The 15,648-nt window shown below is 29.2% G+C and overlaps 3 protein-coding genes across 4 annotated transcripts; 1 reads left to right on the top strand and 2 right to left on the bottom strand.

The window, feature by feature from the left end:
• The first annotated feature begins 348 nt into the window (after positions 1 to 348).
• On the top strand, positions 349 to 12,187 carry LOC8289313 (GTP 3',8-cyclase, mitochondrial). Of its 2 annotated transcripts, XM_002512142.4 has the most exons (7): positions 360 to 815; positions 1,430 to 2,023; positions 2,214 to 2,381; positions 2,469 to 2,660; positions 11,030 to 11,098; positions 11,326 to 11,415; positions 11,864 to 12,187. In XM_002512142.4, the coding sequence occupies exons 1-6, from the start codon at positions 747 to 749 to the stop codon at positions 11,407 to 11,409; spliced, it is 1,176 nt and encodes a 391-aa protein (XP_002512188.2). In that variant the 5' UTR covers positions 360 to 746; the 3' UTR covers positions 11,410 to 11,415; positions 11,864 to 12,187. The 2 variants fall into 2 exon arrangements, with proteins under 2 accessions (XP_048231352.1, XP_002512188.2); XM_048375395.1 differs by lacking the exons at positions 11,030 to 11,098; positions 11,326 to 11,415; positions 11,864 to 12,187 and adding an exon at positions 7,664 to 11,023 and having other exon boundaries at positions 349 to 815.
• Positions 12,188 to 14,360: 2,173 nt separating this feature from the next.
• LOC112538440 (VQ motif-containing protein 17-like) lies at positions 14,361 to 15,120 on the bottom strand. The gene has a single exon (XM_025160139.2). It carries the CDS (start codon positions 15,032 to 15,034, stop codon positions 14,519 to 14,521), a length of 516 nt encoding a protein of 171 aa, XP_025015907.1. The 5' UTR covers positions 15,035 to 15,120; the 3' UTR covers positions 14,361 to 14,518.
• On the bottom strand, positions 14,519 to 15,034 carry LOC8289314 (VQ motif-containing protein 17). Its single transcript, XM_002512143.1, has one exon. It carries the CDS (start codon positions 15,032 to 15,034, stop codon positions 14,519 to 14,521), a length of 516 nt encoding a protein of 171 aa, XP_002512189.1.
• Positions 15,121 to 15,648: the final 528 nt, after the last annotated feature.

The raw sequence follows: 15,648 nt of genomic DNA, 5'->3' as shown, positions 1-15,648 counted from the left end.
TATAATACTCTATTATAAAATATGTATTATTATCATTTATTTAAGTCATAATAATTTTAGCTGTCAAATTACTTGAGAACTATTATTGTATTAAAATTGAATTTAATTTGAAACACACTTTATAAAAAATTAATAATATTAATTAATTTGATATTGAAGTATTAAACAAAAAAATATAAAATATAAATATATCATAAAATAAACTAAAAAATATGAAATAACAAAACCATATTAAAGTCAATATAAACATTAGCATATTTGATAGTAATTTACAGTAATTTATTAAACTTCATGATGAATTACAAAATAAATCACATATCTGTTTTTCACCAATAAATGAAACCACATAATCCTTATATCCCAAAGAAAAATATTAGGATGAACGATGCCAAACATTGACGTTTTATACGTCAGCATTGGTGGTATTTTTTTTAATTTTATTATCCGGGTTGGCTCAAATGGGAGGTAGAGTCGCAGAACTGAACCTTTGGATGAGAATCAATCGGTTCAAAAGGCAAAAGATGCAGATGGAATGGAACACACGTGTTTTATGCTATAAACTGAGAGGTTGCTTTTCTAATAACAAGAATAATAAGAAGATTGTGGAACAATACTCTCCCTTCTTTCCTCCGAAAATCAATCACTTAGAACTTTGCTTAATCTGATTTTTTTTTTTAATTATTTTGTCGATTTGACCTGTAAGGATTTTGATCATTACTTAAGTTTGTAGTTTGATTTTTGCAACTATGATGAAGCGGTGCCTTTCAAAGATTGCTAATTGGCATTTGGGTTTCAGAAATTCTGCTTGTTCTCTAGTGAGTATTTTCACTTTACTTTATTTTAGTTCTATAAAAATATTGATTGTTTGGCTTTGATATTATAAGGATTCTTCATTTCTCTTTGTTTGTGCTCTGCTGATTAATTGATATTTTCCTGGAAAAAAACATGTGTAGCTTGTAATTATGTCTTTTTGCTATTATCTATTAACTTGCTGCTTTTGGGAATTTATCACTTTTATAAAAATATCTTAATTTTTTTCTTATATTCCAAATTTGCTCGAGTTGAGATACCCACCTGCGGTCAGGCTAAGCCTGTGGGCGCTGATTTTTATTTTTTACTTCTCAGTTAGTTTAATTATGTTTCTTAAGAAATTTCTTCTCTTGAAACACCACTATCTGCTGTTGCAATCACTGTCTTTTAATGCAGGTATTTATATTTTAAAGTAGGATTGAGTGAAATATCCAGTAATTATCACTCTTCTATCAGTAAAATATTTTAAGGGTCAGTTTAGTTAAATTTAATGGTGGATATTGTTTGTTCTTCCATTATAATGCTTACATGTAATCTGGAGTAGTGTGGAATCTTTTTCTTAAGCTGTGTCATTTTGTTGAAGTTCGAAACATGAAATTTTTCATACTTGAATATGCAGGTCGAATGCGAACCCCGATGCAATTTTCAGGGTTTAAGTAGGGATGGATTTGTTTTGAAGGCGTATGCAACTTCTTGTGCTAAGTTACCATCAGAAGATTCACCAAATACTAATTCAATTTCTGATATGTTAATTGATTCTTTTGGAAGAATGCACACATACTTGAGGATCTCCTTGACTGAACGTTGCAATTTACGGTGTCAATACTGTATGCCATCTGAGGGAGTGGAGCTCACTCCTAACCCTCAGTTACTCTCCCAGAAGGAGATTGTTCGTCTGGCCAATCTCTTTGTCAGTTCTGGAGTGGATAAAATTCGTTTGACTGGTGGTGAGCCGACTATTAGGAAGGATATTGAAGAGATATGCTTAGAGTTATCTAACTTAAAAGGGCTCAAGATGTTGGCCATGACTACCAATGGAATTACTCTTTCAAGAAAACTCCCAAAGCTAAAAGATTGTGGGCTTAATTCTATAAATATCAGCTTAGATACATTGGTCCCTGCTAAATTTGAATTTATGACCAGGCGGAAAGGGCATGAAAGGGTTATGGAGTCAATTAATGCTGCTGTGGACTGTGGGTACAATCCTGTAAAAGTATGTGCCTTGTTTGTGACTTTGTGTCGTTTTCTTTTACCCCAGATTTTCACCCTTTTTTTTTCTTAATCAGTATAACACGTTATTTACTTCTCCAAAGATGAGATGCATCTCATCCATTGTTTTTGTTTCTAATACTACATCCAATGTGATTTTGAATCTTTTTCCCCTGTGTTTTGGTTGCTGTTAGGTGAATTGTGTTGTAATGCGTGGATTCAATGATGATGAGATCTGTGATTTTGTAGAGTTGACTCGCAATAGACCGATTAATATTAGGTTTATTGAGTTCATGCCTTTTGATGGAAATGTCTGGAATGTCAAGAAACTTGTTCCCTACTCAGAAATGTTGGATAGAGTGGTAAGGTAGAAACACTGACAGGTGACCTTGTTTGAGATTTTTTGGTGTCTCTCGTGGATCGCTTAGTAACACCATGTATTTGAACAGGCGAAGAAGTTTACAGAGATAAGGAGACTTCAGGATCACCCATCAGATACAGCAAAGAACTTCAAGATAGATGGGCATCTTGGTGCTGTTTCTTTTATTACCTCAATGACTGAGCATTTCTGTGCTGGTTGCAATAGATTGCGACTTTTAGCTGATGGCAACTTCAAAGTATGCCTCTTTGGTCCTTCAGAGGTGAACCATCTAGCTGTCTTATATTTTTATTCACTTGTGTCATTTGGGATGGATTTAATTGCTGCTTAATCTCTTTTAAGTTACTCAACTTATATAATTGTCATTTCTTCATGTTCCTATATTCATGCACCGAGAACTTTTCCCAATCCTAACTTAATTAACTTCTGAAAATTTATATGCTTATCTTGCTATTATTCCGTGTGATGTTGTTTGTCTGGCATTAAAAACATTGTTTATTCTTTTTGGTTCATAAATTCAGAAGTGTAGATCATGAAATTGGCGCATTTCATTGTGCTAATGACTGGCCACTTATTGTTCTAATTACTAAAACCAGAAACATTGCTTCCCTAGAGATTTGCATTCCAGATTTCACATTACCGATTATGGATCATTGGTAAAGTAACAGTAGATAAATATTTGTATTCGGCTTTTTTTTTTTTTTTTTTCTTGTACACGGGAGGCCTAGATATATAGGGAAATTACAAGAGAAAAAAAATGAAGTAGAAGGAAACACCTATAATAAAAAAATCTTTATGGATTTTACTCTTAAATAGGACTAGTTTTTTTATTCACATGCATTGCACATGAATATTAATTATTTGACTCGGTATAACTTCAAAATAATATATATATATATATATATATATATATATATATATATTCTTAAATTTATCATCATAAATGTTTTCAGTGTTAAGATAATGATAGAATCCTTTTCTATAGTAAATTCATCTTTAACTGAATCTAGTTATGACTTATGAAATTTATACTGATTATTTGCATAGCTATCAATAAATAAATTTAATATATTGTTGAAGAAAAATCAAGATTTAGATATGCTGTAAAAGCATATTAATATAATTAAATAATTATACAATATAAAATAATTATACTTAGCAAACACTTTCTAGTATGAATTGTTCTTTTCTTTAAAAAATTATAAAATTAAAATTTTTTTATTCCTAATATTATATTTTGGTTAAGATATCTAAAATATATTTAAGCCATTATCACTGTTTAGGATAAGTATAATTAAATGGAAGTTTGATAATTTATTTTTCAAGAATTTTTAAAATGTAAAATCCAAATTATTATAAAAATTTTAGGAATTTTTTATGTCTAAAGTATGTCAATTACTTTGAAATTATCTTAAAGTCTAATGACGAGTTAATAATTTATTATTTTAGATGATATGCACTGCTCATGGCACTATTGAATGAATAAATTTTAATTATGGTTTTCTTTTGTTTTTTAAATGTTTTATTTTGTTATTTATCATTACGGAATTAAATAAATAAATGAATAATTCTCTACGCACGTGCGATGCACGTGATTATTAATAATTGAAATGTTAATGCACTCTTTTATTAGTCTAATCCTAGTATAGGTGTTATATAATTATTTTGGTTTAAGATCCAATTGAAGATAATAAATATATTTCATAATTTTCCTATAAGATTGAAATTCTACTTTAAAGAAGTTATTTTCTTGTTTTTTAAGGAAATATTTAATTAGTAAATTTAACAAAAATATATAAAAATTTTAACTAAGAGATTACTAATAATAATAATAATAATAATAATTTAGTAACTGAAATTTGTTATTATTTACTTTGATAAAATAAAATGTAATTACTGTTAAAATTTAAAATCATAAAAAGTTTAGTACAGTCCTTAGAATTCAATATTGATCTAAATTCCACTCTTTCTTTTTAAATAAATCGACTCATTTATTATATTTATAAATCCGTTAAATAATTAGATTTGATTAAGATAAAAACTTATTAAATTCAAAATCATAAGCACTTTCAATATTAAAAAGTGAAATTTTCTTCAAATTATAATCCATTTATTTAAATTTTATATTATTTTTGTAAATAGAAGAATCCATTTATTATTAACAAAAATATCTTTTGTTTTTTAAAGTTAATAATAAATAAGTGTGTCATAGTTCTTAGATTACTGCTAATTCTTTCTAGGTCTATGATCATGAAAATTGCTTGTTTCATATCCACAGCAAACAACCTTTCGATTTAACATCATAATAAAGACTCTTGTTATAAATATTTGACCAGTAATACATTACAAAATTACTCAACATTTTTTATTTTTGTGTTGAGCATTCAGAAAAAAAAAATTTCTTTTTAGAATCTAATGCAAACTCTTAAATAGATTAGATGTTTGTGGTGGGGTTTATGAATTCCTATATATGTTCATACATAATATATAGCATTTAAATTTTTTTTAATTGGTTTGTATGGGATTATAATTATAGAATTATCTAATTCAATATTAATTTTGTATCCTAATAAAAGTTAAATTAAGAGTTCTTAAATGGTAATTGATTATCACACTTTCATATGATTATGCATGGATATTTTAATTGTTATTGAGTTTGTTTTGCTTAATGTTATTTTTAAATGGTACTTAAACATGATTTTTATTCAGAACGATATTAAAATATGATTACCTAAAATTTGAGTTTAATAAAAGTGAAAAACTTAAATATAACATGAAAATAATGTGTGTATATATATATATATATATATATATACAGACACATATGTTTAAAAGTTAAGAACATTTTTATTTATTTTTAAATTAAAAGGATGAAAAAATTATTGAAATCAAAACACAAGGATGTAATAAAAACTCAGACCACAGGATGAAATAAAAATTTACTCTGGCAGAGGCAAGTCAATTTGAAGAACAAAAAATTACAAGTTTAGGAATCTATCTATATATATTAATTTCTGAGAACTAAAATCTTTTTGACATGTATGCTTAATTTCTTACACATAAGATTTGTATTTTGACATGTTGCTTTTGACACATGAAATTCAAGCTTATGTATAATTTTATAGTTTTTTCTATTAATTGATTGATTTATAAATTATATTCCTAATTGAACACTAACTCTAATCCTAAAAAAAAGCACATTAATTATATTTTAATATTATATTAACTAATAAATAGTTTCTTAATCAGATAATGATACTGATTCTGTCTTAAGAAATAACATATTAATTATATTTTAATATTATATTAACTAATAAATTAGTTTTGTAATTACATTATAATTCTAATCTAGAAAATAACATCTTAAATTAGATTTTTAATATTATATTCAATAATAAATTAAGGTTTTAATTATATAATAAATTTTTAATTCTAAAAATAGTAATATCAATTATAATGATATGCTAATTTATATAATATTAAAATTAATTATTAAATAATTTTTATATTATTGTATTAATAAAATCTTAGAATTTTAAAAAAATTAAAAATATTTTAAAGTAGTTAGTTTGCTATTGTTTAAAATCTTATAAATCAATATCAAATATTGAAAATTTTATTAAATTGTATCTATCAATTTGATTTTATAATCAAAATAATAATAACGGTCGTGCAATGTACGAGTAAACAACTAGTAAAGTATTAATCCTAATAAAAACTTGTTTTCATTAATTTTATCCTAATTGTTATTAACTCTTAAAATTTATTCAATGTAAAATCTTAAAAGAGTTGGACTTCTAGAGTTAAACTCATACTTAAGTAATTATTAGTTTTTCTATTTTTAATAAATTTAATTAATAAATTACCTAATAACCCAATTAATTAACTAAACAATCAATAAGGCCATATTAGTAAATCTGCCTATCCTCCTCCTTTCACACCTTTATATATGTTATGATATGTCTAGCTGTACTAGTAATTTCTGAGCTAATATTTATATGATTATTCCTTAAAAAATAATTCAATACTCCCCCTCAAGCTAGTTTGTACACATCAACCAAACCACGCATGCTGATTAAACCTTCAAACACTTATTTCTTTAGTGAACACATCTGCGAGCTGATCCCTCATCTAAACAAATGGCATACATATGGTTCCCATTTTCCAACTTCTCTTTAATAAAATGCCTGTCAACATGTTTAGTCCTGTATGAGCTTCAACTTCATACCTAGCTCCTCAACTGATTTCTTCAACCATGATAATTCACATATTTCATTAGCTGCTGCCTGAGAATCAGCTTCTGCACTGCTCCTTGAGACCATAGATTGCTTCTTGCTTCTCCAGGTTATTGGATTTCCTGCAACAAAAGTAGAAAACTCTGATATTGACCTTCTATCATTGACACAAACAACCCAATTTGCATCTGTACAGATTTGACTCTTGAGTAGAATATCTCTAGCTATACTACTGATATCTCAGCTAATATTTACATTATTCTTCCCTAAAAATAATTCAAGAATTAGCAATTTAAAAGTTAATATTGGCCTTTTGAAGTGCAAACAACCATGGTATTGAATAAACAAATGTTGTCATTGCTATTCTGTCAATTAATGGATTTCGTTAAATCTTACATTGTTTTAAGTACTTAATGAAGCAATTTAATTGAAACTAATTTATTATACACTGCATATATTAAAGAATCTTTGTGACTCCCATAAATTATTATTTTTTTAAATATTCGATATTGATGTTTGCATATATATCATTACATATGCAATCAAGACAGTTGCTATTTTGTTTCCACTAACCAATCTGAAATATGCATGCCTCTGTCATGCCACATTTCTGGACAGCAAGTTTGTGTTCCCATTTTAGTTTCATGTGCCAAACCAATCCAGGCTCCGATGCTATGGTTCTTAATTTCAAGTCTAATAGCAATAGTAATTCTGTTAATTTTTCTGTATGTCAGTTTATATTCAGTTTATTCTAGTATTTAAACTTGAAATTAGTGGACATGGGAAGTTATCAAGTGGCAGTTGTTTCCACTTGTTGTATTTAGAAGCAGTAGTTGATGAATGAAAATTTAGTTGCATTTACTAAGAAAAAAAAAAGGCCTGAGTTCCTTGAGCACTTCTAATCAAAAGGTTCTCTCTAGTGAGGCCTTATCCTTTTAGTGTAATCACCCCATAACAAGATCCCAAGACCTAGGATTGTAACAACTTGGTACAAGAGCAGGTTGTTGATGGGGATTTTTGTGCCTTTCAGCAACAATTTGATGCATGCTGAAGACATATCAAGACGACAGAGTCCAGGATAAGATGCAGTTTGATCAAGACATGCAGCGAATGAAGCAAAATAGAATGAGACGGCTGCCTGTTTAGAACAACTTTCTTGGGATCCTTCATCAAATAAAAAGCTTCAATTGTAGTGAGAAATATACACATGGCCATCAATATAAGAAATTATTTTTGTTGGAGATGCTGAAAGAACAGATTTTAAAGTTTAGATTGCAGAAATTCAGAAAGGATCGAGTTTCCTTTGAACTCAGAGATCATAGAGTTCTCTCAAATGAGCTCTAATTTTAACGAGATCATTGGATTGCTGAAGAACAATCCCTTAGTACTTGAGAGATTGTCGGGTTCTCTCAAGATTGAGTCCCACTTACCAGTATGTTGGAACAGATCACAAACTTGGATCATGGCGCATGAGGATAAGTGCCTTTTCAAGGGATTGATGTCATGGTTCTTAATTTCAAGTTTAATAGCTATAGAAATCATATTACGGCTTTGTATGTCAGTGGTGTTCAGTTTATTCTAGGAATTAGATGTGTTTAGTGTTTCTATATATGTGGAATTAGTGAATGCAGGAAAGTATCAAGTGGCAGTTATTTCCACCTGTTGTATTATAATGCAGAAGTTTATGAATGAAAATCAAGTTGCATTTACTGAGAAAGAAAAAGGCCCGAGTTCCTTAAGAACTTGAGATCAAAGGGTTCTCTCTAATGAGCCCTTATTATCCTTTTAACTAGATCCCATAACCTGAGACCATACACAGGTAGCCTAGGTTCTGAATTGTCAAGTAATCTATGTTGGACCTGATTAATGTTTATTTTGGATGCGGTAATCTCATCTTAGCTTTATGATGCAGGAGCATATGTGATTCGGATTTTTTATTTATCATGGTGTTAATATTCTAATTAAGTTGGTTCAAGTGTCTTTTAGTTTTTATTTAATGTCTCAAGTTTCATTTATTTAATAATGTTGTTTAGGTTACTTTTGTTTAAGTTTCTTTCGGTTAATATTTAGGTAGGCTACTTTGATTAGATCCTTTATCATGGCTACATAAAAAAGGTTGCTAGAAGACCATCTATTATTGTATTTTGATTCTAAATTTTAAGAAAGAGGTTTTATCTAAATCTATTATCTTTTCTCTTCTTCCAACCAAAATCAATTTTTTCTAGCCTAATTGTTGAGAACTAATTGCCTACCAATTCCTTCAACTGTGTCAACTGGTATCACAGCGAAAGATTCCATATTCTCACAAGGGTTTTTAGCTAGTAACCATGGTTGGCAGAGGCAAAGGACGAGGTAGAGGCAACCAGCCCCAACAAATCGAGATGGCTGAGATGGAGAGATTGAATGAGGAATTGACCTATGCTGTACAAAGCCTTGCAGCGTCTGGAAAAAGTGGGAGCCTAAATGGAGAATTCAGAAGGTGACCAGAGCACCCTCAGGATTCCAGGAGATCTTGATGTTGATGATGAATTCAAAGATGAAATCCCTTTTCATGAAGCTGGACCCACAAACTGAGTGGCGTGAGGTGGATTGCAGGAGCAATCTCTTGATTTAAATGGTGGAGTTGAGGTTCAAGTCGATGAATGCAATTTCAATGAACCAATTTATGATGAGTATATTGATGATGAAAAGGAAGAGATTGATTTATTTCTTGTCAAATAGTCTCTTCTTGTTCAACATGTTCTTACTTCTATAGAGCATTTGGAGATTTAGTTGTGATGTTATTACTGACAATGGAAGTGTGGGGAATATAGTGTCAGAAGCATTGAAAAAGCAGAAATTTTGACAATCCAAGAAAAACTTGAACTGAAAGATAATGAAATGGATGGTATCTACGAGAATGAGGACAGTCCTGCATTGCAACCTTTGAAATAGGAATCGACAACACTTTCCACTTTGCATAGTCATCTTCTTCGAATCAATTAAATAATAAGGATTCTGAAGCTGTTGGGATTATGTGAAATTTCATACATTGTGCTAATTTTACCTCCTGCGAAAGAGAATATACTTTGGAGAGGCATTGACTGCATTATTAATATGGTGACTTATTTTATGAAGTACACATGATGAGTGTAGGACTAGATTTAAGGTTAAACAACTGCCAAGGAAGCATAAGAAAATTTTTGAAGATATTTTCTACATAATGCAAAATTCTTCACAAAGGACCGTGTGCTGAATTTCGAAGAAAAGGTTTACGGAGGGGATTAATGCAAGAGCACATACAATATTCAGTTTTCTTAGTTTATCGTGGTTCTGATATTCTAATTAAATTTGGTTCAAATTTTTTTAGTTTTCTTATTTAAGGTTCTTTAGTTTCCTTTATTCAATGTTGTCTCAGTTAGTTTTGTTCAATTTTCTTTCATTTAATATATAAATAGGTTACTTCCATTAAATCTTTTCGAGAAAACTTCATTAAATTACCTTGTGATTTAACGTATTTTCACTTTAGGATCTGTGCTTTGCTTTTTTCCACTTTAGTATCCTGTGAATAATGACCGTTGGCAAATAACGACTAAATTGTACAATTCCTTTAAGAGACTTTAACGTGGCACACAATAGCTACTATTCTTTCAACTGTCACGTCAGCACTTGCTAACGGTATTATGCAATTTGGCCGTTATTTGCTAATGCTCATATTGACAAGGTACCAAAATGAAAAAAAAAAAAAAACTATAAAGTGAAAATATGTTAAACCACATTTACTGAAGTTCTCCCAATCTTTTATTACTGCTAGTATAGAAAGAATTGCTAGAAGATCATCTATTATTGTATTTTGATTCTGGATTTTGACAAAGAGGTTTTATTTAAACCTATTATCTTTTCTCTTGTTCCAACCACAATCAGTCTTCTTCTAGCTTAAATGTTAAGAACTAATTGCCCACTAATTACTTCAACTGCGTCATTGTAGCCCTTTACCACATAACACCGTACACCATTTATTATGTGTTTGGTTGTATTTGAAAATCTTGTCAATAGGTTATTCCTGTGTCATAGCATATTCCGTTTGTTATGTTGCTTTTGCTCAACCTAAAAACCTTTTGATTTTGATCATCTTAATGCGCATCCTAGAGGAATGGAACCATTGGCTGTTGAAAAGAGCAAGAGAAACATTTGAACAAGAAGCTTTTATTCTTGAGATCAAAATGGACTGAATATATACCTGAAATTATAAAATGGTGGCAGTGGATACAGACACGTCAGAAATAGTCCTAGCTTGGTTTACTAAGAATGTTCACTGTTTGTTGTTATTTGCATAGTTTTTTGGCCTACTCTGTTATAATGCATATCACTTTAATGCCCTCACTCTGTATTTTTTACTAGTGTGTTCCCTTTGCAGGTTAGCTTAAGAGATCCCCTTCGTCAGGGTGCTGATGAACAGGAGCTTAAGGAAATAATCGGAGCAGCGGTATACAGTTTATTGTTTTGCCAGCTTCCTGTTAGCAGATATAAATTATAGATTTGTCAAAGCATAGCTTTCAATTTAATGGTACTAGGAAACCTCATGTTGCATTTATAGTACTAGAAATTAAATAGATGTTCAACAATAATAGCATCTCTCTGAAGCCGTTTGCTATCATTTTGCTTGGCTCTCAAGGCTTTTCTGTCTCAAGAAATTTCTCTTGCATGCTTCAGGTCAAAAGGAAGAAAGCTTCACATGCTGGAATGTTTGACATTGCAAAAACAGCAAACAGACCTATGATACATATTGGTGGCTAAGACTTGGTAATTCCCTGGACTCCACCGTTACTGTTGTTATGCATTAGAAGTATATGATTTGCTTTATATTCTGTCATCTCTTTTTCTGTGCTCTTTGCTCTGTGGGTGGTGATCGAAAATTATTGGTGGAATTGATTCTTTTGTTCTAAATTCCTTGGTCAATTTGATCTCCTTTTTTGCCAGTATGCCATTTCTTCTAGAGAGAGTGCATTATTTTCAGTTGGCTAATTCAAATTTTAATGTATCAACCTGTTTAGTTACTAAACCAAATGAACCATTCAAAAGACCATGTAACATATTAAGTTCCCCTCTATTGAAGAGAACTTCAGTGAAAATCACGTTCATATTTACTGAACTCCATTTATAAGCAATTCTGTATTCACCTTTTAAACTCCATTTTTAATACAGTTTGAAAGTTAAATGTAATTTTAGATATCAACTTAATTGCTTTCAGGTTACATGGGGTGAAACCAGAGCAGAAAGTATTCCATTTGATTCTCTTATTCAATTGGTGTCACTATATCAATATGGAAAACTCTATTGCTGCATACCATATTCTTCAACGTCCATTTCAAACCCCTATGGCTCTATATAGCAGCAGATGTGTGATTGACCACCCGGATTATAGATTGTAGTTGTTTCTACCTAAAGGTTGCCATAATGCAACCAAATTTATGTTTTTCTGTATCATATGTAAAGCTTGTATTATAATAATAAACACAAAAATTTACAAGTTATTTTTTAGCTGCAAAGGAATAAACTGCCTGCTTTCCCTTTCTCTGATTTTTTTTTTGGTAGTGGTGGTCTAACCATACAACTTCTCAAGAGTATCAATGTTCTGTTATAATTACAATAAAACTTGTCGTGCAATCCTGTTATGGTGATGATACTGTTCTATTGGGGAGGCAACTTTAGACAGATTATTTTACTAATAATTTGCTAATAATTATATTGATGGGGCTTCAGGAAGGTCGGTATGAACTGATCAAATATGGATAGTAGCCGCACTTGTGTCATTGAATTTTTAAGACTACAATGCCATACACTAGTCTAGTAATATATATATGTATATATATTTCAACTTGTGTAAGATCTTAATCTTAACTCTTTTTTTTTTTTTATTTATATAATTTTTTTTTTAAAGACCACATTGAATCAGATTTTGATTTATTATATTTAGTTAATATATACATAGCTGTACATATTATATATTTTATAATTACTCTAAAATATCATTCATCCAATCATTAAATATAATACACCTGAAATCAGAAACCCAAAAAAATAATATTGCAACTCGTTTCTAATGGTTTTCATTTTGAAAGCTATTCAACTTGTTAGAATATTCAATTAAGAATTTTATATCTTTACAACTTTGTAATGATTTCATATTTGAGATTAATATGGTGTTCGGTTGAAATTCATAAAATTTATAAAATTTATATACTTTAAATAAAAGTTAATTTAGTATTCTACATAATCAAATTTATATGAAATTGATTATATTTAAACTAAATTCTAACAAAATAGATAGAATTTTTAAATGAATTCCACATGGATAAGTTAATATATTTTATAACACCAAAATGTCTCTTTCAACTTTATTATTTTCATTTTATCTTATATTTATATATTTTTTTCAAATGAAATAAATTTTTTCATGGATTTCAACTAGTGAATATAACTTAATCACCTATTTAGGGTATTAAAAGAAATACAATTTTTACATAACTAAGTGTATATCTTTTTATATATATCAAACTGATAAATCAGTAATATATATTATTAATTTAAAATAATTAATATATATTAATTATAAAATATTAAAATATAAAATACTTAAATATTTTTCTAACACTCAAAAAAATAAATAAGTAAAAGAAAAATTTTGATATTCATAAATTGAGTTAACCAAGGTGTTTGGTATGATGCTAAACTCAATTCTAGTTAGGGCATCTCATCTCAATTGGGTTTTCTTCTCTGAAGGCGCGAATGAATTGTGATTGTCAATTAATTAATTATTCAGTTTATCATTATTTATAGTTGGTACTCTACAAGTATCATGTCCTCTTTTTCATAGCTCATTACTTGTGGTTGGCGAGTGCTTTCTATTGAAAGGGACGTCTTATATGACTCATCTTTTTGCATAAAATTTTTTGATTAATCTTTTACTTTAAAAAAAAAAAAAACTCTAAGTCAATGGTGAACAAAACTCCCCAAATTAAAAATAATTGATTATTTTCTAATTTGTTTGTTTGTTCGATTAAGAAAAAGTATATCATAATAAATTTGGTTTTGTTCATTTTATCTATTATTAAAATATTAATATTATTAAAATATTAATATTATTAAAAACTTAATATTTAAAATATATTTTATATTAATTAATTATTTTTTAGTAAAAATAAATTATTTTTATTGTATTTATGTAAAATAAAAAATTTGAAAAATCGAAAAAAATATCCTCAGTTGGATTCAACTCAGTTTGGAATATAGAAATTTGATTCGGTTTTCAACCCAACCGACTATTTGCCGATCTGTGTATATACTATCTAAACAAAATAGGAAATTCTTGGAGATTTAAATAGCCACAAGTCTCTTTGTTAATTCCTGAAAGCTACTTTTTTTTTCTTTTTCTAAAAAGAATAAAAAATTAAATAATCAAAATGGTGAATAACATTGTAATCCAAAGAGAAAAGTGTTACTGAAATGAAGGAATTAACAAGGTCAGCAAATGTAATGAGAGGTGACAAGACAAATTACACAACAATCAAAGGGGAGAAAAAAATAGGAAAGAAAGAAATGTTCTCAAGCCCTTTTTTCTTGAAATAAAACTTTCTCATAAGAGAGAGACTTATTTCACTATAAAAATTGTGCATCTCAAACCCAATAATTATGTCAAAGATTGAGGTACACAAGGAAAATGGTACCAATCCAAATCTGCAGACCCCTTAAGAAAAGAAGCCATATTCTCTCATATACTGCTGTAAAACAAAGTCAAAACACAAAATATAAATCAAGAAACAAACCCTAGAAAGCTACCTTAACTAATTATAACCAATTCAAGCTTAATTTTATGTTGTCAAGCTAAGTGCATGTCTCCAAGCAATTACAGGTGAGAAGACAGTGGGGTTGCTAATGAAACATTGTCACTCAAACCATGTATAAAACCATTAAAATCTGAAAACCCATCAAAGAATTCATTTGAATTCTCACCATTACTTCCCCATATCTCATTTTCTTCCTCCATTTTAACTTTATCTTCTTGAATCAAACTAGATATCCCATAATCTTCCAATTGCATGGAGAAACTAGTACTCTTCTTCTTCTTCATCAGCTTATTGCAGATTGAAGAGCTTCTTGTTTTCTTGTTCTTCTTCATGCCACTGCTGCCTTTGTTACTGCTTTCATGATCTCGATTATCACCGGGCTTGCCAGTGAGCCTTTGAACAAGCTCTCTGAAATTTTCAACATCAGTCTTGATGATTTCTGGTGCAAATATATGAATTATGCGGACCTTAGGCTTGAGTTTGGATATTACATGTGAATCTTTGTGCATGGTTAGCTTTGAAGTAGGAGCTGAAGTAGGGTTACATGAGTACTTTGGCCTTGTTATATCTTCCATGATATAATTACAGTGAGAGGAAGATAAGAGAGGAAATTATATAGAAGGTGCTTTGTAAGGTTTTTTTAAAGTATACCGGCATTAAATAGAGAAGAATAACTTGGCATTGACTTGATATTAAGACTATATTATTAATAGAAAAATAAATAAAGAAAAGCTTTAATTGGATAAAGCTTGCTGTCCTTTGGAAGCAGTTTTGGATGGATCCTGAAATATAACAAGGGTCAATGGAGCAACCAATTAGGCTATTGGCTTTTGCCCATATATCCACAATATAGGTGTACTTCCCCCCCTATTGAATGGAGTTGCCAAATTAAATGTTGTCTTAAAATCCTAAATAGAATGATTTATTTAATTAAATTTTCCACTTGGAGGTGGAATTCAAATCACGAATCTTTTTAATTCTTAATTCATATTGCATATATATATATATATATATATATATATATATATAATTTAATACTTAAAATCAATTTCAAAATATTAATTTGTAATTGATTTTAATAATTCAAGTACTAATGTTATCAATAAATGCCGACTCCAGTGAGTTTAATAAAATATATGTCTATGCCATAGTTGCAATTAGTCAAATTTTTAATTAAACTATAAATCTA

Source organism: Ricinus communis, chromosome 6 (assembly GCF_019578655.1).
Source record: "Ricinus communis isolate WT05 ecotype wild-type chromosome 6, ASM1957865v1, whole genome shotgun sequence".
NCBI lineage: Eukaryota > Viridiplantae > Streptophyta > Magnoliopsida > Malpighiales > Euphorbiaceae > Ricinus > Ricinus communis.
This window is presented reverse-complemented; position numbering and strand designations above follow the sequence as displayed.